Source organism: Heloderma suspectum, chromosome 4, assembly GCF_057233095.1.
Source record: "Heloderma suspectum isolate Gila_16-S chromosome 4, 16-S_ref, whole genome shotgun sequence".
NCBI classification, from domain to species: Eukaryota; Metazoa; Chordata; class Lepidosauria; order Squamata; family Helodermatidae; genus Heloderma; species Heloderma suspectum.
In genome coordinates, this window is record NC_139461.1 from 4,668,562 (window position 1) to 4,692,995 (window position 24,434).

The window sequence follows — 24,434 nt, forward strand, 5'->3', positions numbered from 1 at the left end:
GGCACTGATTCAGAACAGCCACTGCCTCACCTGGGTTTGATGAGAAAGAGAGGTAGAGCTGGTTGTCATCCACATATTGATGGCAGCTCCGCCCACACCTCCAGATAACCTCCCCCAGCGATTTCATGTAGATGTTAAACAGCATGGGGGATAAAACAGCCCTGTGGAACCCCATGGCATAGTTGCCATGGCACAGAGCAATAATCCCCCAGCACCACCTTCTGGAATCGGCCATCCAAGTAGGAGCAGAACCACTGCAGTGCAGTGCCTCCAACTCCCAACCCAGACAACCTATCCAGAAGGATACCATGGTTGATGGTATTGAAAGCCGCTGAGAGGTCCAGAAGAATCAACAGGATCACACTCCCGCTGTCCCTCTCCCGGCAGAGGTCATCCCACAGGGCGACTAAGGCAGTTTCCATTCCAAAACTAGGCCTGAAGCCCGATTGAAATGGATCTAGACAATCCATTTCATTCAAGAGTGCCTGGAGTTGTCTTGCAACCACCTGCTCAAGCACCTTGCCCAAGAAGGGGGTGTTGGCCACCGGCCTATAATTGTTAACATCCTCTGGGTCCAGGTTAGGCTTTTTCAGGAGTAGTCTGATTACCGCCTTTTTTAAAGAGGCCAGCACCACTCCCTCTCTCAAGGAGGAATATACAACCTCCTGGACCCAGCCAGATGTCCCCTCCTTGTTTGATGTAATAAGCCATGAAGGGCAAGGGTCAAGCACACAAGTGGTCGACTGGACTTGGCCAAGCACCTTATCTGCATTCTCAGGCCTCAATAACTGAAGCCCATCCAATAAAACTGGACCAGACGGTGCTCTAGACACCTCTACCAATGGAACTGCATTAATCGTGATGTCCGATTCATGACAAATCTGAGCGACGTTATCTTCAAAGTGCCCTGCAAATTCATCACAGTATGCAACCGAGGGCTCCACAGTGTCTCTCCCTGGACCAGAATGTAACAGGCTGTGAACCACTCAGAAAAGCTCCACTGGACGACACTGAGAAGATACAATGCTGGTGGAAAAGAACTGTCTCTTTGCCACCCTCACCGCCAGAGTAGGCTCGATAATGAGCTCTAACCTGTGTTCAGTCAGACTCGGCATGAGTTTTCCTCCACCTGCATTCTAGCCGTCTCCTCTCTTGCTTCATTGTCCTCAGCTTGGGTGTATACCAAGGAGCTGGCTGGGCTCTACTCGGAGGGAGAGGGTGCTGGGGCACAATCATGTCAGCCACCCGAGTCATCTCTGCATTCCACAGAGTGACCTGGGCTTTGACAGGAGCACCAGCCATACCAGCAGGAAAATCCCCCAGAGCCCTCTGGAATCCAGCAGAATCCATTAGCCTCCAGGGGCAGACCATTTTAATAGGTCCCCCACCCTTGCAGAGGGGAAAGGCTGCTGAGAGTCTAAACCTCAGCAGGAAATTATCTGACCATAACAAGGGGACAGATGTTAATTCCCCCACTTTCAAATCACCATCCTCCTGTCCAGTCAAGAAAACCAGATCTAGCGTGTGTCCTTTTACATGTGTTGGGCCGATGACATGTTGGGACAGCCCCATGGTTGTCATAGCGGCCATGAAGTCCTGAGCCGCCCCGGATACAGCAGCCTCAGCATGGAAGTGGAGATCCCCCAGGACCATCATCCTAGGGGTCCTCAACCCCAAGTCCGAGACCACCTCCATCAGCTCAGGCAGGAATTCTGATGGGCAGCGGGGTGGGCGGTACACCAACAGAATCCCTAATCTGTCCCGGGTACCCAACACAAGGTACAAGCACTCAAGATCTGCGCTTGAATGAGCAGGAAGCCTAGAGAGAGGGACTGAAATGGATTCGGTGTTGATGCTGCACTGAGTACCCAGGAGGGCACAGCTGGGAGCGAGTAACTCCTCCCAGTTCCCCCACCCAGGCCTTAATCTAGAGCTAGTAACTTAGTAGATTTCTCCCCCCTTTCCCAGTATCTTTGCCTAGTACGGTTTAACAAAAATTCAATTTCTGGAGCATGTAATTTATTAAGCTCATGTTTAGCTGTAAAAAGAAATCCTTTATGAAAAAAATGTAATGTTACCTCCAAATTACAGTTCTGTGCCTTGGGTCTTTCACATGCTGCCACAATGGCACAAGCATATCAGATCTGACCCACAAGTAATGGACTGTATCCAGTGCTAGAGCAACAAGAAGTCAGCGTGCCCTAAAGCAACTGGAAATGAGCCCAAGTGCTTGTTTCCAGCAGGGAACAGCTCAGTGGGGCTGGCAGGATGGAGCTCCACCGACCTGTCCTGTTCCAGAAACGAGCATTTCAGCTCATTTCTGGGGTTACTCTAGGAAGCACTAGTTCCCTGTTGCACTATTTTTATTTATTTGTTTATTACATTTCTATACCACCCAATAGCCAAAGCTCTCTGGCCAGTTCACAACAATTAAAACCATAAAATATAACATAAGATACAATATAAAAGTTTAAAACTACAGTATAAAATAAAAGTAAAATCCAAGCTGAAACCTAGGAGTGATGCAAAGACTTAAAAGACAGTAACAGTTTTAAAACAACGCAACACCAACAGAGGTGCAGCAGTAGCACTGGATGCTGCCCTTTGTTAAGAGTCTCCCAGAAGAAGATTTTAAGAAGGCATTTTGGCGGCTGGGAAGAGCAAGATGACGGCAGCCTAGCAGGGTCTTTATAAGTCTGACTCCCCGGGCAGGGTAAACAGGCGGGGTGCTGAGCAGAAAGGGAAGAGGAAGTCCAGCCTGCCACAGTCTCCAATTCCCAGACATGGCACAGATGGTTTCCTCTTTAAGGGCATGCCGCTGCAGCAGCAGCACAGGCACTGCAACGTGGCACTGACGAGACAGGGGCAGAAGGGCCGGGGTGGCCATCTTGTCTGCTGGGCCATCGCTTTGCGCCGCTTGGGCCAGAGAGGCTGAGGGGTGGGCAGTGTCAAAAGGCTGGGCTGGACACTCTAGCATGGGATTGCATCGCAGTCGCATTGCAGGGCACTCTGGACAGCATCCAGGGTGGGTACGTGTGGGGCTGCCTTCTCCCCTGCCAGCAGGAGGAGGGGCTGGTGGTGGTGACCCTTTAGACTGGGGGAGGCGTAATGTATGAAAAGTGCCAGGGCCCATGTTGGTCAAGAGGCCCAGGAGAGAATGATGGCCTGTTAAAGTGCCCGTCTGCTGAAGGGCTCCCTGAGCACCATCTTCTCCTTGCACCCTAGGCTGATAAAGACCTGGACATGATTGAAGAGGCTGAAATGGAGCTTCCAGGCTCACCCCCTTCGCAGGTCTCCTCGACTGCCAGTTTCACAGTGGACTTTGTCAAGAGTGAGAAGGTAAAAGGGCCCCTGCAAACACATGGCCATCTGCCCCTAAGCTCTCTGTTGGACCCCGAGGGTGTGTCTCCACAGCACGTTTTAACCCCAACCGCTTCATCCCTGGAGAACTGTGGTTCTTTCTGTAAGGCGATGAGAGCGCTCTTAGCACTCTTGCAAAGCTGCATTTCCCAGGATTCTTTGTCAAGACTGTTGCACCAAATTCATCCTATTTAATGTTGTCATCTGGCTATTTATTTTGCAACTTACCTGTTGCCCCTGAGACCACCCAAGGGCTCAAGAAATTGTAAACTGCAGTCAGAAGAACAAGGGAGGGTGGAATTCTGCAGCTGAGGAATAAAGAACCCTCTATGAATTAAGCACTTGTCCACAGACATTTCCAATTTGCATGCATTATTAAGTTTGCCAGGTATATTTTTTAATTTCTCTGAACATAGATTATTTTTGTCCCAGTATGTTTCTCCATCCTAAACCAGGCTAAATGGAGTGGTACTGAGGCTGGGTGTCTAGAAAATCATGGTGGGGCAGTGTGTTGAGGGGCTGTGGCTGGGGGTGAAGAGGTCAACAGTCTCTGGCTCAAGACCCCTGCCTCCCTCCTTGTCATAGAATCATAGAATCATATAATAGTGGGGTTGGAAGGGGCCTACAAGGCCATCGAGTCCAACCCCCTGCTCAATGCAGGAATCCAAATTAAAGCATCCCTGACAGATGGCTGTCCAGCCTCGTCTTGAATGCCTCCAGTGTGGGAGAGCCCACCACCTCCCTAGGGAATGGGTTCCATTGTCATATTGCTCTAACAGTCAGGAATTTTTTCCTGTTGTTCAGCCGGAATCTGGCTTCCTGTCACTTGAGCCCATGATTCCGTGTCCTGCACTCTGGGATGATCAAGAAGAGATCCTGGCCTTCTTCTCTGTGACAATCTTTCAAGTACTTGAAGAGTGCTATCATATCTCCCCTCAGTCTTCTCAAGGCTAAACATGCCCCGTTCTCGCAGTCTCTCCTCATAGGGCTTTGTTTCCAGTCCCCTGATCATCTTTGTTGCCCTCCTGTGAACCCTCTCCAGTTTGTCTGCATCCTTCTTCAAGTGTGGTGCCCAGAACTGGACACAGTGCTCCAGATGAGGCCTAACCAGTGCTGAGTAGAGGGGAACTAGTACTTCCCGGGATTTGGAAGCTATGCTTCTATTAATGCAACCCAAAAGAGCATTTGCCTTTTTTGCAGCCACATCACATTGTTGGCTCATATTCAGCTTGTGATCAACAACAATTCCAAGATCTTTCTCGCTTGTAGTGTTGTTGAGCCACGTATCCCCCAACTTGTAACTGTGCATTTGATTTCTTTTTCCTAGGTGCAGAACTTGGCATTTATCCCTATTCAATGTCATTCTGTTGTTTTCTGCCCAGCGCTCCAGTCTATCCAGATCACGTTGAATTTTGTTTCTGTCTTCCAAAGTATTCGCTATCCCGCCCAATTTGGTGTCATCTGCAAATGTGATCAGCGTTCCCTGCACCTCCTCCTCCAAGTCATTAATACAACTGTTGACGAGCACTGGGCCCAGGACTGAGCCTTGCGGTAGCCCACTCGTTACCTCTCCCCAGTTTGAGAAGGTCCCATTGATAAGCAGTCTTTGGGTCCGATTCTGTAGCCAACTGTGGATCCACCAGATAGTTGTTTCTTCTAGCCCACTTTGAGCTAGTTTGCTCATCAGGATATCATGGGGCACTTTGTCGAAGGCTTTGCTGAAGTCGAGGTATATGATGTCTACAGCATTCCCACGGTCTACAAGGGAGGTTACTTGATTAAAAAATGTCTTATGTCTTGTCTTATGGGTTCAAGCTGGCAAGACCCATTAACATGAGCAAGGCTTCCTGTCCATACACAAAAGCCTGAACCTGCTTCCATTCATTTCAATCAGGCTTGTGCAGGAGATGTCTGCTTACTCTGGATTGTGTCCTCAGCGGTTAGCAGAAACTGCCTACACAGTTTCACATTTTTACTTTTCTCTCAGTCATCGTGAGGGCAAGAAACCTGCCTCTTGGTCCACACCACTAAAAAAAACAAAAAACAAAATCCCCTGAAGGTCTATATTCATGGAATGTCTATATTCCATGTTCCACTGAGGGGGGCGGGGGGCTGGCAGGATGAGGATGGTTCTCTGTCCTGGGTGCTTCCAGGCTGAGAGTTCTTAGCCCTCTCAATCCAAAGACATTGTGCAGCTTTTCTTTCTTTCCCTCCTCTATGGACGTTTTGTGTTAAGAAAAAGGATGGAAGAAGCCAAAGGATGGCCAGGATCTCTTCTTGATCATCCCAGAGTGCAGGACACGGAATAATGGGCTCAAGTTACAGGAAGCCAGATTCCGGCTGAACATCAGGAAAAACTTCCTGAGTGTCAGAGCAATACGACAATGGAACCAATTACCTGGGTAGGTGGTGGGCTCACCCACACTGGAGGCCTTCAAGACGAGGCTGGACAGCCATTTGTCGGGGATGCTCTGACTTGGATTCCTGCATTGAGCAGGGGGTTGGACTCGATGGCCTTGTAGGCCCCTTCCAACCCTACTATTCTATGATTCTATGATTCTAAGCAATGGGAAAACGTGGGAGGGTTGCAACAGCAGTTTCCTCCCCCCCGCCCCCCCGAAAATCCTCTGATTGAGTGGAGCAGTTGTACCATAAAGACCTTGTCTGGGGTGTTGGAATTTGGGAGATGGAGATGGTGTGGGGTGGGGGGGAGAGACTGGAGCGGAAAAGAAGAGGGACGTGTGTTATGGATATTAATGGCCACTTCGGATTGTGCCTAGAGCGTTGCTTTTGCGAAGCTTCCCTCTGTGAGTGGGAGCCAGGAGTCGGACAAGTGGCTCGATTCTCCTTCATGTTTGAGGAGTGAAACATCTTCTGTCGTCATCAAGGGCTTCTTTTCAGAGAGGCAGCTGATAGTCAAGGAGTGGCCCAGCCGGCAGATGGTGAGGGCTTGAGTGAGTTCTTCTGGGAGGAGCCTCTTCCTCTCCCTCCTCCCCTGGGCTCTGGGAAGTGGGCAGCAGCCCTCCCATGGCCACTGCATGAGAGAGGGGGTGGTAGTGCCTCTCCTCTTGGCGGCACCCTGAGCAGAGGATCATACCTGCAGCAACTCCAAGGAGTGCCTGAGGTGTGTCTGACCCTCACAAGGCTAGGCTGGTTTAGCGTGCTGTGGGACAGGGCTGTGCTGTACTGTAGCCAAGCCGGAAGGCTGTGAGGGAAGCCCCGTGAATCCTTTCCCTCTCCGGGGCCATCCTTTCCCTCTCTGGGTCTTCCCCCTCCACACATCACCACGCTTCCTCATTGGGGAATGTCTAAATAATTGGAGGTCAGAGGTCAAAATTACTTGGAAGCCAACAAACCCACCTGCACGCCCTGGCATTCTGCACATGTCTGAGTGTGCTTTTTCCCTTCAGACCAACACTGGGTTCCTAGGCCACACTCTGGCTCAAATTAGGCTGCCTGGCCCAGCCCTCTTCTTTTGGTGCAGGGTTATAGGCGCCCTGCACTGCTCTCTTGCATCCAAGATTGCCCTCACACATTTGCCCCATGTTTGCATCAGTAAGGACTAGATACTTGTTTGTTATCAAAACAAAAACAGAGATCTTCAGAATGCTGAATTACGCACCCAATATTATCCGCTTGTACAGTGCGGGTCTACTCTGGCTGCATGCCTGGGTTTGCAGTGGTCTTCTGAAATTAACAGGGCCTGGGAACCGGGGTGGTGTGTGTGTGCATGTGCACCTGATGTTCTAAGGAGGCACAGGAAGATCCTGAGTGGTGCCCAAGGCTGGGTGGACTGAATGCCCCCTGGCAGCGGGCACTTGCTGGTCTGCATTGTGTCGGATGACCTGCCTCTCTGCTGCCCCATCATCCCGATGGGGTTCCCAAAGAACAGCTACTGCTTTCTTCTTATGAGTGTTCCCTGTGCAGAGCTGGGGGGCAGGGCGGGGGAGAGAAATCCCATTCCTCTTGCCCTGCCAGTGTGGGATCACTTCCACCCCAGTCCACAAAGCAGCAGGTTGTGCGCATAGAAGTGCCTTCAAGGATCTTGGCACATTCATATATGGGGGGGATGACTGGACAGAGGGGGTGAGTTCAGAATACTTGGGAAATATGGCCTTAGTGCAGTGGCGTGGGCCATGGCAGCTGCTGCCCTTTGCTCTGGGACTGGGTGGGGCGGGGGTGGGGCAAAGAGGACTATGGTCTGGACTATTTTGCTGTTTTTGCTGCCAGGAGCTAGAGAGCCAGAAATTACCGGTGCCCAGCATCTCGTCTGGGTTCGTGCCAAATTCAGTGGTTGTCCAGCAGTTCTACAGCCAGGAGCAACTGCCTAAGGAGGAGAGACTCGTGAGGGTGACAGGACCCCAGGAGGTAAGGCAGAGCGGCGGGGGAGCAAAGGGTGGCGCCTCCTGCCTCTTCTCGTCAGCCCTGCTGAGTCTAGCGACCAAATCAAGGTAGAGCAGCTGGTGCCTTGGAGAGAGTGCTGTCTCTTTGCAACATTGTTCTGTGTTGTACTCTGTGCGGGACTCTCTTTCTGTACCCTGCTTATAATATCAGGGGCAGTAAGCCTCTGCACACCAGTTGCTGGGGAGCATGGGTGGGAGGGTGATTTTGCACTGTTGTCCTACGTGAGGGTTTCCCGTGGGCAGTTGGTTGGCCACTGTGTAAGCAGAATGCTGGACTAGATGGACCCTTGGCCTTAGCCAGATCCAGCGTGGCTCTTCTTACGTTCTTATGTACAGGAGGGCTTCCTCTTGCCAGGCAGTGTGAGCAGAATGATGGACTAGATAGGCCTTTGGTCTGACCCAGCACAGCTCTCTTTCTCATTTGTGGGGCAGTGCGCGTCTCTCTCTCTCTCTCTCTCTCCAAGAACTTATCAACGCTATCCACCCAACGCTAAAATTTACCAGTAATACCACAATTGAAAACCCAAAATTTCCCTTCCTGGATGTCCTCTTAACGATTGAAAACCATCAAACTGTCACAGACTTGTATTGTAAACCTACAGATTCCCACCTGTACCTCAACTTCAAGTTATATCATCCAAACCATCTAAAGAAGAACATTATTCAGTTAGGGCCAGAAATATTGGAACAAGGATAACTGTTTTGGCAGTTGGCCTCTGTACACCACCACATTGAAGTTGAAAGGAAACACACCCAGATGGGAGCGAAGTCAGGACTTCCAGCTGTAATTCAAGGGGCTGGACAAAAGTGGGGCACTAACCATTCAGGAAGGACAGCCAGTGGCATACACACACACCCATCGTTGGTGGCTCATAAGTAATGGAACAAACCAACATATTTCAAACTTAAGGATCACCTTTAATACCTGGATGAAAATCCTTTGCAGTCAATGACTGCCTGAAGTCTGGAACCCATGGACATGCCCAAATGCTGAGTTTCCTCCCTCAAGATGCTTTGCCAGGCCTTCACTGCAGCTGCCTTCAGTTGCTGCTTATTTGTGGGTCTTTCTGCCTTTAGTCTTGTCTTCAGTAAGTGAAAAGCATGCTCTATTGGGCTGAGGTCAGGTGACTGACTTGGCCATTGAAGAACATCCCACTTCTTTGCCTTGAGAAACTCTTGGGTAGCTTTTGCTGTATGTTTTGGGTCATTATCCATCTGCAATATGAAGCAGTGTCCTATCAGTCTGGCAGCATTCGGCTGAATCTGAGCAGAAAGTATAGCCCTATACACTTCAGAATTCATCCTGCTGCTTTTATCAGCAGTCAGGTCATCACTAAACACCAGTGACCCGGTTCCATTGGCAGCCATACATGCCCATGCCATAACCCTGCCTCCACCAGGTTTGACAGATGATGTAGTATGCTTTGGATCATGAACTGTTCCTGTCAGGGTGGAAACTGAGCCCATAGAGCCCCAGAGCAGTTCTGATTCTGAGGAGGAACAGCAATCCGTGGGAGAGGAGCCAGCTCATCCCTCACAGGCACAGCAGCTGGCAGAGATTCCTCCTGCCGGCATTCCTGAGATAGATAGTGATCCTAGCAGTGAGAAAGTGCGGGAACGAGGCTTGCTAGATGCTCGACGCAGACGCAGACGCAGAGAGCGACGAGCGATGGAGGGCGCGGAAAGGAGGCGTAGCGCCCGTTTGGCATGCCAGCAACAGCCACCTCCCATGGACCCAAGGGAAAGAGGGAGGATCTCTCCCTAGCCCATAAGTTCTGGGTCTTCAAGTGACTCTCTTTGAAACGGGGATCAACTGCCTATTGGAAGCTTAGGCCACTCTGCTGTTCCTTGCTTTAGTCGTTGGTGATTAGCATCTGAAAGAGTCATTAAGTTGTAAAAGGATTAAAGCTTTGAAAAGAATCCTTTCATCTGTGTCTTGAGTTGGCTATTGGAGTCTACTGAAAGAGGCCGCCAGGGCGCTCCTGACAGCTCTTTTCCTTCTCCATACTTTTGTCTTCCCATCATTCTGGTACAAGTTAATCTTGGTTTCATCAGTCCAAAGAATCTTATTCCAGAACTGGGCAGGCTTTTTAGGTGTTTGCTGGCAAAGGCTAATCTGGCCTTTCTGTTCTTGAGCGTTACCAGTCGTTTGCACCTTGTTGTGAAGCCTCTGTATTTACATTCATAAAGCCGTCTCTTGACTGTAGATGTTGACAATGACATGCCTACCTCCGCAAGAGCGTTCTTGACCTGGCCAGATGTTGTGAAAGGGTTCCTCTTCACCATGAGCAGAATTCTGCGGTCATCCACTTTAGTTGTCTAGTTCCCCTCTACTCAGCACTGGTTAGGCCTCATCTGGAGTACTGTGTCCAGTTCTGGGCACCACACTTTAAGAAGGATGCAGACAAACTGGAGAGGGTTCAGAGGAGGGCAACAAAGATGATCAGGGGACTGGACACAAAGCCCTATGAAGAGAGACTGAAGGAACTGGGCATGTTTAGCCTTGAGAAGAGAAGACTGAGGGGAGATAGGATAGCGCTCTTCAGGGACTTGAAAGGTTGTCACAGGATCTCTTCTTGATCATCCAGAGTGCAGGACACGGGATCATGGGCTCAAGTGACAGGAAGCCAGGTTCTGGCTGAACATCAGGAAAAACTTCCTGACTGTAAGAGCAATACGACAATGGAACCCATTCCCTAGGGAGGTGGTGGGCTCTCCCACACTGGAGGCCTTCAAGACGAGGCTGGACAGCCACCTGCCAGGGATACTCTGACCTGGATTTCTGCATTGAGCAGGGAGTTGGACTCGATGGCCTTGTAGGCCCCTTCCAACCCTACTATTCTATGATTCTATGATTGTAAAATATATGGATGTCGTATGCAATATGTAGGGAAACTACAATTAACCTAAGAACCAGATTCTGTAACTACAAATCTGCGATTCTTACCAAAAAACTGGAGCAGCCTGTTGCAAGACATTTCAGCTCTCCTGCATATAGTCTCTCAGATTTACAGTTGGTTCCAACAGAACAAACAAAAAACCCTGATATGCTTGACAAAAGGGAAAATTTCTGGATCTGTAGACTCAGAATTCTTACTCCAAATGGCCTTTATCTGGAGGATAATTCGTAAGCATCATACCTCTGTTTTTTCTCCTAAGGAACTTTCATCTCCAGGCATTCCAGATTGCCACTCCTGATACCCAGTAAACAGCACAGCTACTGATGAGGGCAGAAGCCGAAACATTTAGCTTAAAATATATTTTTTAATACTCTGTTGTCAGTTTTTCTGTCTTTCTTATACATTTTCTCTTAAGACTGACTGCATCCACAGTGGATCCAGCGCCTCCTGGTTACTTTGCTATTGTGCCACTTTACACCAACCTCTCTCTCTCTCTCTCTCTTTCTCTCTCTGTATTACAGCAGCAGGGCTGCTCTGGAAGTGCCCCAACTGCATACAGTCAAAACCTATTTTTCTGCTCCAGAGTTGAGCTTGGGAGTATTGGGTAGTTCGGTAGGTTTGGAACGGAAGCCAGCTGTGCATGGTTCTGACTGGCCAATGTCTGTGCGGTGATGAAGAAACCTTCCTTCCCCACCACAATTTTGCCAGAGTAGTTTTGTACTTTTAAAAAGCCTTTTTGTTGTTGTTATATAGTGACAAATGATCAGATAAAAATTAATGTGGCACTTTTAATAATTTTTTTAAAAGCTCACAGCCTGCCCGAAGCAAGTAGGGAGGAGCAAGAAAGACATCTAAGCCAGCATTTGATTTGCTGGTGTTTACATCTGTCATTTCATTTGTAAAGTTGGGATGAAGCTGAGCTTGCCCTGCAGCTCACTGAAATTCTTCTGTTTATATTTAACCTGTCCTTACTCTGAGATTGCTCTGAATGCATGTGCTGCAAAACGCCTGCTCTATTTTATATATTGCTATCATTGAGATGGAGTACAGAATCTGAGGACAGAAGCAGAGGGAAAAATGTTGAACAGACATCCATGTGAGGGATTACATGACAGGTGTGCCAAGCTGAAAAGAAGTCTGTGCTTGTGAGGATGTTGAGTAGGCAGATGTGGTAACAAACAGATGACCCAAGAATTAGAAATGAAGATGGAGAGCCTCCCCAACCAAGACAGAAGAGGGGGGACAGAAGAGCATAGCTAGCTCTGGGATTATGGAACTTGTAGTTTTAACCTATCTGGAAGGAACCAAGGTGGGGTAGGGCAACTGTCAGGGTAGGCAGAGCTGGGGAACAAGAAGGGGTAAAGACAGGCAGCACTTTGGGGGCAGATGAATTTGCACTTCAAACCCCAAGGGAATGCTCGGAAGGCGCGAGATGCAAGTCTGGCCCTGTTTGCCACCTGGATGGCAATCTACCTGGAAGCCACATGGAAGCTCTTTGGAGGTCTTCAGAGGACGAGCAGGGCAGAGGTGTCATGGATAAACCCCAGCACCCTCAGAGCAAGGAGGGGAGGGGCATTTTGCGGGGGTGCACAAGCTGCCTTTGGGATATCCTGGACGCCACCGTGTGACAACTGACCGACGCACATGTGCTTTTGTCCTCACAGGCCAGATTTGCTGGCTGGCTTGTTGGATGACTGGAATACAGCAATTGAAGGATATAACTTGTTCAAAACGAACAGGAGGAACAGAAAGGGAGGTGGGGTTGCACTGTATGTGAAAAATACGTATCTCTGCACAGAAATACAGGAGGATGAGCTTGGTAGCCCCATCGAGAGCATCTGGGTTGAAATAAATGGAGCAAAGAATAAAAGGAACCTGGTGGTCGGAGTCTACTACCGGCCACCCAATCAAGGAGAAGACAAGGATGAAACTTTTGAAAAGCAAATAGCCAGTGTTTTAAGGAAGCATGATGTAGTAGTAATGGGGGACTTCAATTTCCCCAATATTTGTTGGGAGACAAATTCTGCAAAACATGGCCCCTCCAGGAAATTCCTGACTTGTGTGGCGGATAACTTCCTCCTACAGAAAGTAGAGGAAGGAACTAGAGGATCGGCTATCCTTGACTTGATCCTAACCAACAGAGATGACTTAGTGGATAAAGTAGCAGTTACAGGAACTCTGGGGGAAAGCGACCATGTTGCACTTGAGTTCTTGGTTCTAAGGGAAGCAAAAGCCGAGTGTAGTCAAATGCGTACCCTGGATTTTAGGAAAGCTGATTTTCATAAACTCAGAACAATGATCAGTAAGGTCCCATGGCAAGCGACGCTAGCGAGAAAAGGAGTCCAAGATGGGTGGGAGCTTTTAAAAAAGGAAGTTCTCATGGCACAATCACAAACCATTCCAACAAGAATGGTTTGTGATTGTGAATGTTGGGGGTAACAATGGACGTAGGCACATGCACTGCAATGGAGAGAACAGCTCTGATAGCGTCCAATAATAGTCTTCAGACACAGGTAGGAAGAAAGCCAGACTATGAAGCACATGGTCTTCGATGTCTATATACTAATGCCCAGAGTATGGGAAACAAACAGAACGAACTTGAACTCTTAATACAGGAGGGAAATTATGACTTGATAGGTATAACTGAGACTTGGTGGGATGACTCTCATGACTGGAATACAGCAATTGAAGGATATAACTTGTTCAAAAAGAACAGGAGGAACAGAAAGGGAGGCGGGGTTGCACTGTATGTGAAAAATACATATCTCTGCACAGAAATACAGGAGGAGGAGCTTGGTAGCCCCATCGAGAGCATCTGGGTTGAAATAAATGGAGCAAAGAATAAAAGGAACCTGGTGGTCGGAGTCTACTACCGGCCACCCAATCAAGGAGAAGACAAGGATGAAACTTTTGAAAAGCAAATAGCCAATGTTTTAAGGAAGCATGATGTAGTAGTAATGGGGGACTTCAATTTCCCCGATATTTGTTGGGAGACAAATTCTGCAAAACATGGCCCCTCCAGGAAATTCCTGACTTGTGTGGCAGATAACTTCCTCCTACAGAAAGTAGAGGAAGGAACTAGAGGATCGGCTATCCTTGACTTGATCCTAACCAACAGAGATGACTTAGTGGAGAAAGTAGCAGTTACAGGAACTCTGGGGGAAAGCGACCATGTTGTACTTGAGTTCTTGGTTCTAAGGGAAGCAAAAGCCGAGTGTACTCAAACGCGTACCCTGGATTTTAGGAAAGCTGATTTTAATAAACTCAGAACAATGATCAGTAAGGTCCCATGGCAAGCAATGCTAACGAGAAAAGGAGTCCAAGATGGGTGGGAACTTTTAAAAAAGGAAATTCTCAAGGCACAATCACAAACAATTCCAACAAGAAGAAAAGGTGGAAGACAACAGAAGAAGCCAATGTGGCTTCACAAAAAGCTTAGGGATGACCTGAAAACAAAAAAGGACACATATAGGAAGTGGAAAGAAGGCCAAGTAACAAAGGAAGAGTACAGGCAGGTAGCACAGAATTGCAGGGATGGCGTCAGGAAGGCTAAAGCGGAGAACGAGGTGAGGTTAGCGAGGGATGCTAAAAACAACAAAAAGGCTTTCTTCAGCTACGTGCATAGTAAAAGGCAGAGGAAAGAAATGGTTGTTCAGCTATTAAATAAGGATGGCAAAATGATAACAGAGGACAAAGAAAAGGCAGAGGTGCTCAATTCCTACTTTGGCTCAGTCTTCTCCCAAAAGAGGGTCTATGACCCCCCTGGCAAAGGCGAAGTACAGGCTGAAGGGGCAGGATTGCAGCTTGAGATCGACAGGCATATGGTCAAGGAACACCTCATTACTTTGAATGAGTTCAAATCTCCAGGGCCAGATGAACTGCATCCTAGAGTCATAAAGGAACTGGCAGAAGAACTCTCAGAACCGCTGTCTATTCTCTTTGAGAAATCATGGAGGACCGGGGAAGTGCCAGATGACTGGAGGAGGGCTAACGTTGTCCCTATCTTCAAAAAGGGTAAAAAGGAGGAACCTGGGAACTACAGACCAGTCAGTCTGACATCAATCCCTGGGAAAATTCTGGAGCAGATCATAAAGCAATCCATCTGGAAGCACCTTGACAACAATGCCGTGATTACTCGAAGCCAACATGGATTTGTCAAAAACAAGTCCTGCCAGACAAATCTGATCTCATTTTTTGATCAAGTCACCTCCCTTGTAGACCGTGGGAGTGCTGTAGACATCATATACCTCGACTTCAGCAAAGCTTTCGACAAAGTGCCCCATGATATCCTGATGAGCAAACTTGCTCGAAGTGGGCTAGATGAAACAACGATCCGGTGGATCCACAGTTGGCTACAGAATTGGACTCAAAGAGTGCTTATCAATGGGACCTTCTCAAGCTGGGGAGAGGTAACGAGTGGGGTACCGCAGGGCTCAGTCCTGGGCCCAGTGCTCTTCAACATTTTTATTAATGACTTGGAGGAGGAGGTGCAGGGAATGCTGATCAAATTTGCAGATGACACAAAATTGGGAGGGATAGCTAATACTTTGGAAGACAGAAACAAAATTCAAAGTGATCTGGATAGACTGGAGTGCTGGGCAGAAAACAACAGAATGACATTTAATAGGGACAAATGCCAAGTTCTGCACCTAGGAAAAAGAAACCAAATGCACAGTTACAAGATGGGGGATACGTGGCTCAACCACACTACGAGCGAGAAGGATCTTGGAATTGTTGTCGATCACAAGCTGAATATGAGCCAACAATGTGATGTGGCTGCAAAAAAGGCAAATGCTATTTTGGGCTGCATTCATAGAAGCATCGCTTCCAAATCCCGGGAAGTACTAGTTCCCCTCTACTCAGCACTGGTTAGGCCTCATCTGGAGTACTGTGTCCAGTTCTGGGCACCACACTTTAAGAAGGATGCAGACAAGCTGGAGAGGGTTCAAAGGAGGGCAACAAAGATGATCAGGGGACTGGAAACAAAGCCCTATGAAGAGAGACTGAAAGAACTGGGCATGTTTAGCCTTGAGAAGAGAAGACTGAGGGGAGATATGATAGCACTCTTCAAGTACTTGAAAGGTTGTCACAGAGAAGAAGGCCAGGATCTCTTCTTGATCATCCCAGAGTGCAGGACACGGAATAATGGGCTCAAGTTACAGGAAGCCAGATTCCGACTGAACATCAGGAAAAACTTCCTGAGTGTCAGAGCAATACGGCAATGGAACCAATTACCTGGGGAGGTGGTGGGCTCTCCCACACTGGAGGCCTTCAAGACGAGGCTGGACAGCCATTTGTCAGGGATACTCTGACTTGGATTCCTGCATTGAGCAGGGGGTTGGACTCGATGGCCTTGTAGGCCCCTTCCAACCCTACTATTCTATGATTCTATGATTCTAAGAAGAAAAGGTGGAAGACAACAGAAGAAGCCAATGTGGCTTCACAAAAAGCGTAGGGATGACCTGAAAACAAAAAAGGACACATATAGGAAGTAGAAAGAAGGCCAAGTAACAAAGGAAGAGTACAGGCAGATAGCACAGAAGTGCAGGGATGGCGTCAGGAAGGCTAAAGCTGAGAATGAGCTGAGGTTAGCGAGGGATGCTAAAAACAACAAAAAGTCTTTCTTCAGCTACGTGCATAGTAAAAGGCAGAGGAAAGAAATGGTGGTTCAGCTATTAAATAAGGATGGCAAAACGATAACAGATGACAAAGAAAAGGCAGAGGTGCTCAATTCCTACTTTGGCTCAGTCTTCTCCCAAAAGAGGGTCTATGACCCCCCGGCAAAGGCGAAGTACAGGCTGAAGGGGCAGGATTGCAGCTTGAGATCGACAGGCATATGGTCAAGGAACACCTAATTACTTTGAATGAGTTCAAATCTCCAGGGCCAGATGAACTGCATCCTAGAGTCATAAAGGAACTGGCAGAAGAACTCTCAGAACTGCTGTCTATTCTCTTTGAGAAATCATGGAGGACGGGGGAAGTGCCAGATGACTGGAGGAGGGCTAACGTTGTCCCTATCTTCAAAAAGGGTAAAAAGGAGGAACCTGGGAACTACAGACCAGTCAGTCTGACATCAATCCCTGGGAAAATTCTGCAGCAGATGATAAAGGAATCCATCTGGAAGCACCTTGACAACAATGCCGTGATTACTCGAAGCCAACATGGATTTGTCAAAAACAAGTCCTGCCAGACAAATCTGATCTCATTTTTTGATCAAGTCACCTCCCTTGTAGACCGTGGGAGTGCTGTAGACATCATATACCTCGACTTCAGCAAAGCTTTCGACAAAGTGCCCCATGATCTCCTGATGAGCAAACTAGCTCAAAGTGGGCTAGATGAAACAACGATCCGGTGGATCCACAGTTGGCTACAGAATCGGACTCAAAGAGTGCCTCTCAGTGGGACCTTCTCAAACTGGGGAGAGGTAACGAGTGGGCTACCGCAGGGCTCAGTCCTGGGCCCAGTGCTCGTCAACATTTGTATTAATGACTTGGAGGAGGAGGTGCAGGGAACGCTGATCACATTTGCAGATGACACCAAATTGGGCGGGATAGCGAATACTTTGGAAGACAGAAACAAAATTCAACGTGATCTTGATAGACTGGCGCACTGGGCAGAAAACAACAGAATGACATTGAATAGGGATAAATGCCAAGTTCTGCACCTAGGAAAAAGAAACCAAATGCACCGTTACAAGATGGGGGATACGTGGCTCAACCACACTACAAGCGAGAAAGATCTTGGAATTGTTGTCGATCACAAGCTGAATATGAGCCAACCATGTGATGTGGCTGCAAAAAAGGCAAATGCTACTGCATTAATAGAAGCATAGCTTCCAAATCCCGGGAAGTACTAGTTCCCCTCTACGCAGCACTGGTTAGGCCTCATCTGTGTCCAGTTCTGGGCACCACACTTGAAGAAGGATGCAGACAAACTGGAGAGGGTTCAGAGGAGGGGAACAAAGATGATCAGGGGACTGGAAACAAAGCCCTATGAGGAGAGACTGCGAGAACGGGGCATGTTTAGCCTTGAGAAGAGAAGACTGAGGGGAGATAGGATATCACTCTTCAGGGACTTGAAAGGTTGTCACAGGATCTCTTCTTGATCACCCAGAGTGCAGGGCACAGAATGATAGGCTCAAGTTACAGGAAGCCAGATTCCAGCTGAACATCAGGAAAAACTTCCTGACTGTAAGAGCAATACGACAATGGAACCAATTACCTAGGGATGTGGTGGGCTCTCCCACACTGGAGGCATTCAAGACGAGGCTGGATAGCCATTTGTCAGGGATGCTCTGATTCCTGCATTGAGCAGGGGGTTGGACTCGATGGCCTTGTAGGCCCCTTCCAACCCTACTATTCTATGATTCTATGTGTTCCATGTGTGCTGCCCTGCCTTTCCTCTGGGGAGCTCAAGAGGGCTGGGGTAGGGTTTCCAGGCAGACTCCCGTCTGGTAAGACCTGCTTAGTTTTGGAAGGGTAGAGTGAGGCAGCCGATTTGGGGGGTCATGAAAGGGCAGGAACTTGTTACTTCTTCAGTGATTCTTCTTGTGTTTTCAAAGCCAGGGACAGGGAGAGGTGCTTGTGGGTTGTTCTGCCTCAGCTGCCAAAACAACTTGCTTTGGATACTGTGCATCTCCACTGTGTGTGTGTATGTGTGTGTGTGTGTGTGGTGTGGGGTGCAGTTGGCTGCTCCACCTCAAGCAGCACCATGTCTTGGGTCATCCCGCATTGCGCCCTGGGCGGCTGGAGGTGCTTCCAGACAGAGGGCCTGGCAGTAACAGTCAGAAGGCATTGTGAAGCTTTTCTGTCTTTTTTTCCTTAACGGATTTTCCCTGCTAAGAAAAAAGATGGAAGAAGAGGTGGGAAAACCTGGGAGGGCTACAAGTAGAGGCAATGCCACCTGGACCCCCTGTAAAGCTCCGTGAAGGAGGCAGGGCGAAGGCACCCTCAGAGCAGCCTTGTCTGGAGGCAGCCCGGCTGGGTCAGGGCACTCAGGTCCTTCTGAGGCTGCCCCATAGCGGGTAACGGCCGAGGGTAAGGGTCGCCTCTTCCCTGCTGCACTTGCTAGGAGCCAGCCAGCCCCTCCAGGATCCACCCAGTCTGGGCAAGTGGCGAGGACGGACAGTCTGCAGGAGAAGAGTCGGAGGTGGACCTGGGTGGCGCCGCAGAGCCCAGCAGTGAGTGGGTGAGCAGTCACCTCTACAAGGCGATGCGATTTGACAAGCCAGCTCACGTGGGATGGGTGGGAGCTGCTCTGTGGCTGACCTCCTGAGACTGTCCTGGGTAAGGTGGTTTCGTGTCTCGTGGGGCGTGCCCCCTTAAGAGGCCACCCTACAACCACCTAGAGGCAGTGGGTCGAATCACAAAGAGCCAGGATAGAATTCTTTCTCTCCTCTCCCTGCCCCTCCCCCCCGCAGCTAATTAATGCTTGGCCAAGCAGTCCTTAGTCCCTCCCCTCTCTTTTGTTTCAGAGCTTGCCTGAGATTTTCATGACTCAGCTGGATGAATCCCAGTATCCAGAACCAGAGAGAGAACCGCCTTCCTTTATCTTGCCATTCGTGGACATGGAATGGTTCAAGAAGCTTTTCTCTGAGGTGAGGGGTTTCCTTGGCTTTTCTCCTGCAGGCTGAAGAGCAAAGAGGACAAGGGTCTTGAGATCACTGCTAGCAGCAAAGAGCGCCTGGTCTCTAGTCTGGCCCATGCTGCTTTCTCCCTGCCAGTTCCCCTCACCCAACCTGTATAACTGGGCCTACCAAGGTGGAAGTGAGCAAAAGTGGCTTTGTGGTGGCAAATTGTTTAGCTTATTAACCCTCTGTCAATAGAAAAATTGACCATACCAATCTGGTAGCAGAATCAAATGTATCCCAAGAAAGCCATATGAATAAAATACCCCATGGAGGTAATTAAGAATTATGTCATTTGCAAATTTAAAAGAAATCATGCCTTCATGGAGGCCATCCCTATTCCAGTTAAAACCAGGCCTGAACCCAGACTGGAACAGGTCTAGATAACCAGTTTCATCCCAGGATGCCCCACCACAACCCTCTCAAAATGGGGTGTTCACCACTGGGCGAGAGCTGCCAGAGATCCTTGGGTCCAGGGCAGGAGTCCTCAGGAGCGGTTGTGCCACCGCCCCCTTCCAGTTGCCAGGCGCCACTCCTTCATATGAGGGCACCTTAGCCACACCCTGAGCCCCCCTAGCCATGGTCACATGGTCACGTGGCTGGGCAAATAACGGCAAGCACCGTGTCCATGTTGTCCGGCTGCATGACCTGGTCCCTCAAAACATGTCTTGTTGAGGCACTGGGCACCTCACTTGGATCTGCCAGAATTGTGGCATCTAGACTGCCTTGGAGCCGGATGACTTTACCCTCAAAGTGTGCTGAAAAAGCCTCATGGAGGGCCAGCAGCCTCTGGTAATAGCCAGTCGAGGTGGAATAAAGGACCATGCCCTGCTGACAATCAAAAACCAAGGGGGGCGTTGCCCTCACCTCCTGGCGATGCGACGGACCATCTGTCCGTCAGAGCCCATGTCCTCTCGATGGAAAGGGAAGCCGCAGCAGGGCTGCTTTTAGATCCCTGGAGCCCTAGGTATGAACAGCGAGCTGCAGCTGCAGGGTGCTCTGGTGCTGCTCCTGTCTGTCCCCACGGGGCTTGAGCGGGGGACCTCTTGCGGAGTTGTGCCCTAGGTGAGTGTGTGTGCAACCTCCTCTCTGTCCAAGCACAACTTACCATGAATCCACCTATTTGTTTTTCAGCGTGCCATCTAAACTCAGTGGTTTTCAGAACTCGATATGTTTTCAGAATGTTGTGTGTATTTCCAGAATGGTTGGATGTAGCAGTAACAGAGCAATTAAACCAATAATCTAGCAGTGGAAGAGGTTCTTCAAAAGGACATGTTTCATTACCTGTGCAAATTCTACACAGACTTCCAGAGAGAGAGATCTTAGAAATATCAGAAGGGCAAAAAAGTTATAAGAATCACTAGATTCCTCTTCTGCAGTGTGTGGGTCAGTTGCAGGCTTTGCCCATCTTTGCTTTGAGTCAGTTGGTCTTCCTGCAAGTGCTCCTGCTGGGATTTGCCCTGTGGCATCTTCCGTTCTTTCAAGCGTCCTGCCTTTGGTCAGACCCAGTCAGAGTGCTGGCTCCCCATGCTTGTGGCCTTGGGGGGCGGGGCGTGGGTGGGCTGGATCAATCCAGAGATGCTCCTCAGCAGCACCTTTCCTTCCCTCTCACCAGGGTTTTCCACCTGAGATGACCTTGGATGGGTTCATGACCAAGCTCCTGGCCACGGTGCTCATGGCAGACTTTGGCACAAAGGTGGAGATACTGGATGCCATTGTGATCCTGGGAGACAAGCTGGAGGATGGGATGAAAGCTACGGTCCACAATACCATTATTTACATTCTGAACAAGAGGAATGAAGTTCCCTCCATTCTGGTGAGAGCCATTCTGGCAACTTTATTCCTGTGCCCTCTTCGGGCTGTGTCGTGCCTCTTTCTTGCTCTGTGATACAATTCAAATCTTGCCCTGCATCTTCCATGAGTGAACCTGTGTGAGCACATGTTGTTCTGGAGGTGGTGCTCAGGACCGGGGGCCTCCTCAGGGGAAAAACGTTTTAATCGTGGAAAAAGGGTGGAAGCGGCTTGTTACAAGCAATCCAGTTTCTTTCTTCAAGGCAGTTCTTCTGTTGTGGTGCAAGGGCCTTTTCACAGCATTCCCACAAGACACCATGCTGTGGGGAAATGGCCATTCTTCCCACAGCAAGCAGGTTCCCACTGTTGTGAGGGTTGTGTGGAATGTGGCCCTTTGCTAGAGAAGGAGGCCGACTGGGTATAACTTTTAGTATCCCTGTTGGTCAGACCAAGTGTCCTGGGGAGGGGGGGGGTCTAGGCTCAGCACCTGCTTCCTGCTCCAGCAGTTAAGAAGATTCTTGTGTGGGAAGGCTGGGAATGACCCCCCTCCCCCTTCTCTCTGGAGAGCTGCTACCAGTCATGGATGGACCACTGTTCAGAAGTGGTACATGGTTGCTTCATGGGGTCATGTGGTTGCTGGCCAAGGCACTCTGCCTTCCCTTTGCATTCTAGGAAAGGAATCAGAGGAAGTTCATCCTGGCTGCCCTGCGTGCCCTCCTGAGAATGAACAAGGACAGCAAGGAGCTGATGTTGGAGCTGATGACCTACTACCTGAAGTCTCCTGCCCCCATCAGGTGAGGGCCTGCCTGTGTGTAACAAGGATGTGTGTAGCAAGTGCGCAGGAGCGAAGGAATGCTGCTAGGAATTCTGCATAATTTCCCCCCTCCGTTGTATTGCCTTGTCATGAGATTTGTGCAGGTTCTCCCTTTGCTGTTTTTTCTGCCATGAGATTTGTGCAATCCTACCATTGTACTGTTCTGCCATGAATTTTGTGTAATTTCTCCCTCTGTTCTACTGCTCTGCCATGAGATTTGTGCAATTTCTCCCCTCCGTTTTACTGCTTTGCCATGACAGTTGCATATGTTTGGCAATCCCACTCACTGCTCTATAAGCCATACGTCTGTATCTATATCTGGCAGCTACCAATGGAGATCAGTGGAGGGGAAATAACAAGCACAAAGGGGTGAGGTAGCTGAAAGTGGCTGGCGGCTGCATGAGAGAAGGAGCTTCAGGGACAGGTATTCTTGCTTCAGTGTGATGTCAAGCAGCATTTTTTTAAAGGTGTTCGCTAGCAAAGGAAGCGCCAAAATGGAGGATGAAATTGACAGCAACATTGACAAGAAGGGGATGAGAGTGTGTTTGGCGAAGTAGCGGACAGGCAGTCTTTTGCTGTTGTGCAAGAGGGCAATGCCCCCCCTTACCAAAAAAAGCTTGCGAACACATTCCCACATTCATAAGGGCCCAGAACATTGTTTCATTTTTGCAATCTGATGGGGGGGGGGGGCGGGGAGTTTCTCTTGTCAGCCAGCAACCCCAGCAGAGCTAATGCAGAAATGTGACTGACATAGGGAATGAGGAAATGAGGATTTCTGCTGCAAAGGCTGCTGGGATATTTGAAGAGGGACTGAGATACAAACAAGCCAGGAAAAGCTGCTAAATGGGTGATGATCTGTTGGGAGTGAGGGGCAAGCCACCCACCCACTGTGGTTTCTTATCATCTGCTTCTTCCCCTTTTCAAGTAAATAACTTTTTAAAAATGAAACTCATTGAAACGCGTATCAGCTGAACTCAAGACAGCATGCCAAATCATGGTTTGCACAGTTTAGAGTCCAGTCCATGGTTTGAATTTCCAAATATATGGGCAAACCATGGTTTATAGAGCCAGCGTGGTGTAGCGGCGAGAGCATTGGACTGGGAGCCGGGAGATCCGGGTTCTAGTCCCCACTCGGCCATGGAAGCTCACTGGGTGACCTTGGGCCAGTCACAGACTCTCAGCCCAACCCACCTCACAGGGTTGTTGTTAGGATAAAATGGAGAGGAGGAGGATAATGTAAGCCGCCTTGGGTCCCTTGCAAGAGGAAAAAGGGCAGGATATAAATGCAATAAATGAAAATAAAACATAAAATAAAAGTGCGAAATCGCCAGTTGTGGCACAGCTCTCTGCTGCCGTCGATCTTCTTCCCCCATCCACGGTGATCCATCTATTGCTCTGTTCTGACTTCCAGGTCTCCTCATGGCACCATCTTTTTTCTGCCCAACACCAAGCCAGCAGGAGGGTCATCCTAGTGTGTTCTGAGCTACCACCACACAAGCATCAAGCAGTGACAAGTCTGGAAGAACTCTCAGCGACAGTCCTTCGGGGGGGATTGCAACCCCATCCAATATATCTAGATGAAAGTATCCAAAGTACTTCAGTCTTGTTTGGATTGAGGTTCAGCTTTTCACAGAATCATAGAATAGTAGGGTTGGGAGGGGCCTTTAAGACCATCAAGTCCACCCCCCCTGCTCAGTGCAGGAATCCAAGTCAGAGCATCCCTGACAGATGGCTGTCCAGCTTCATCTTGAATGCCTCCAGTGTGGGAGAGCCCACTACCTCCCTAGGTAATTGATTCCACTGTCATTTTGCTCTAACAGTCAGGAAGTTTTTCCTGATGTTCAGCCGGAATCTAACTTGAGCCCATGATTCCGTGTCCTGCACTCTGGGATGATCAAGAAGAGATCCTGGCCTTCCTCTCCGTGACAGCCTTTCAAGCACTTGAAGAGCGCTATGCTATCTCCCCTCAGTCTTCTCTTCTCAAGCCTAAACATGCCCAGTTCTTTCAGTCTCTCCTCATAGGGCCTTGTTACCAGTCCCCTGATCATCTTCGTTGCCCTCCTCTGAACCCTCTCCAGTTTGTCTGCATCCTTCTTATAGTGTGGTGCCCAGAATGACACAGTACTCCAGATGAGGCCTAACCAGTGCTGAGTAGAGTGGAACTAGTACTTCACGGGATTTGGAAGCTATACTTCTATTAATGCAGCCCAAAATAGCATTTGCCTTCTTTGCAGCCACATCATATTGTTGGCTCATATTCAGCTTGTGATCTACAACAATTCCAAGATCCTTTTCGCTTGTAGTATTGTTGAGCCAAGTATCCCCCATCTTGTACCTGTGCATTTGGTTTCTTTTTCCTAGGTGGAGAACTTGGCATTTATCCTTATTAAATTTCATGCTGTTGTTTTCTACGCAGCACTCCAGCCTGTCATGATCACTGAATTCTGTTTCTGTCTTCCATGGTATTAGCTATCCTGCCCAATTTTGTGTCATCTGCAAATTTGATAAGCATTCCCTGCACCTCCTCATCCAAGTCATCA

The 24,434-nt window shown here is 49.0% G+C and overlaps 1 protein-coding gene across 9 annotated transcripts in view; it reads left to right on the forward strand.

The window, feature by feature from the left end:
• The window catches only part of WDR97 (WD repeat domain 97), a 78,267-nt gene that overhangs the window by 34,494 nt on the left and 19,339 nt on the right, over positions 1 to 24,434 (forward strand). For 5 of the 9 annotated variants that reach the window (XR_014790805.1, XM_084854698.1, XM_084854699.1 and 2 more), the window contains 7 exons: positions 3,226 to 3,339; positions 6,141 to 6,302; positions 7,591 to 7,728; positions 18,734 to 18,850; positions 19,137 to 19,259; positions 20,905 to 21,105; positions 21,753 to 21,874. Coding sequence is in view for 6 of the 9 variants with exons in the window: in XM_084854698.1 (XP_084710824.1) it covers positions 3,226 to 3,339; positions 6,141 to 6,302; positions 7,591 to 7,728; positions 18,734 to 18,850; positions 19,137 to 19,259; positions 20,905 to 21,105; positions 21,753 to 21,874 (977 nt within the window). In the remaining 3 variants the exon portion in view is untranslated. Of the gene's footprint in view, positions 1 to 3,225; positions 3,340 to 6,140; positions 6,303 to 7,590; positions 7,729 to 18,733; positions 18,851 to 19,136; positions 19,260 to 20,904; positions 21,106 to 21,752; positions 21,875 to 23,305; positions 23,487 to 24,434 lie in introns of all 9 variants that reach the window. The other 4 variants (XR_014790806.1, XR_014790807.1, XM_084854700.1 and 1 more) reach the window with 4 other exon arrangements.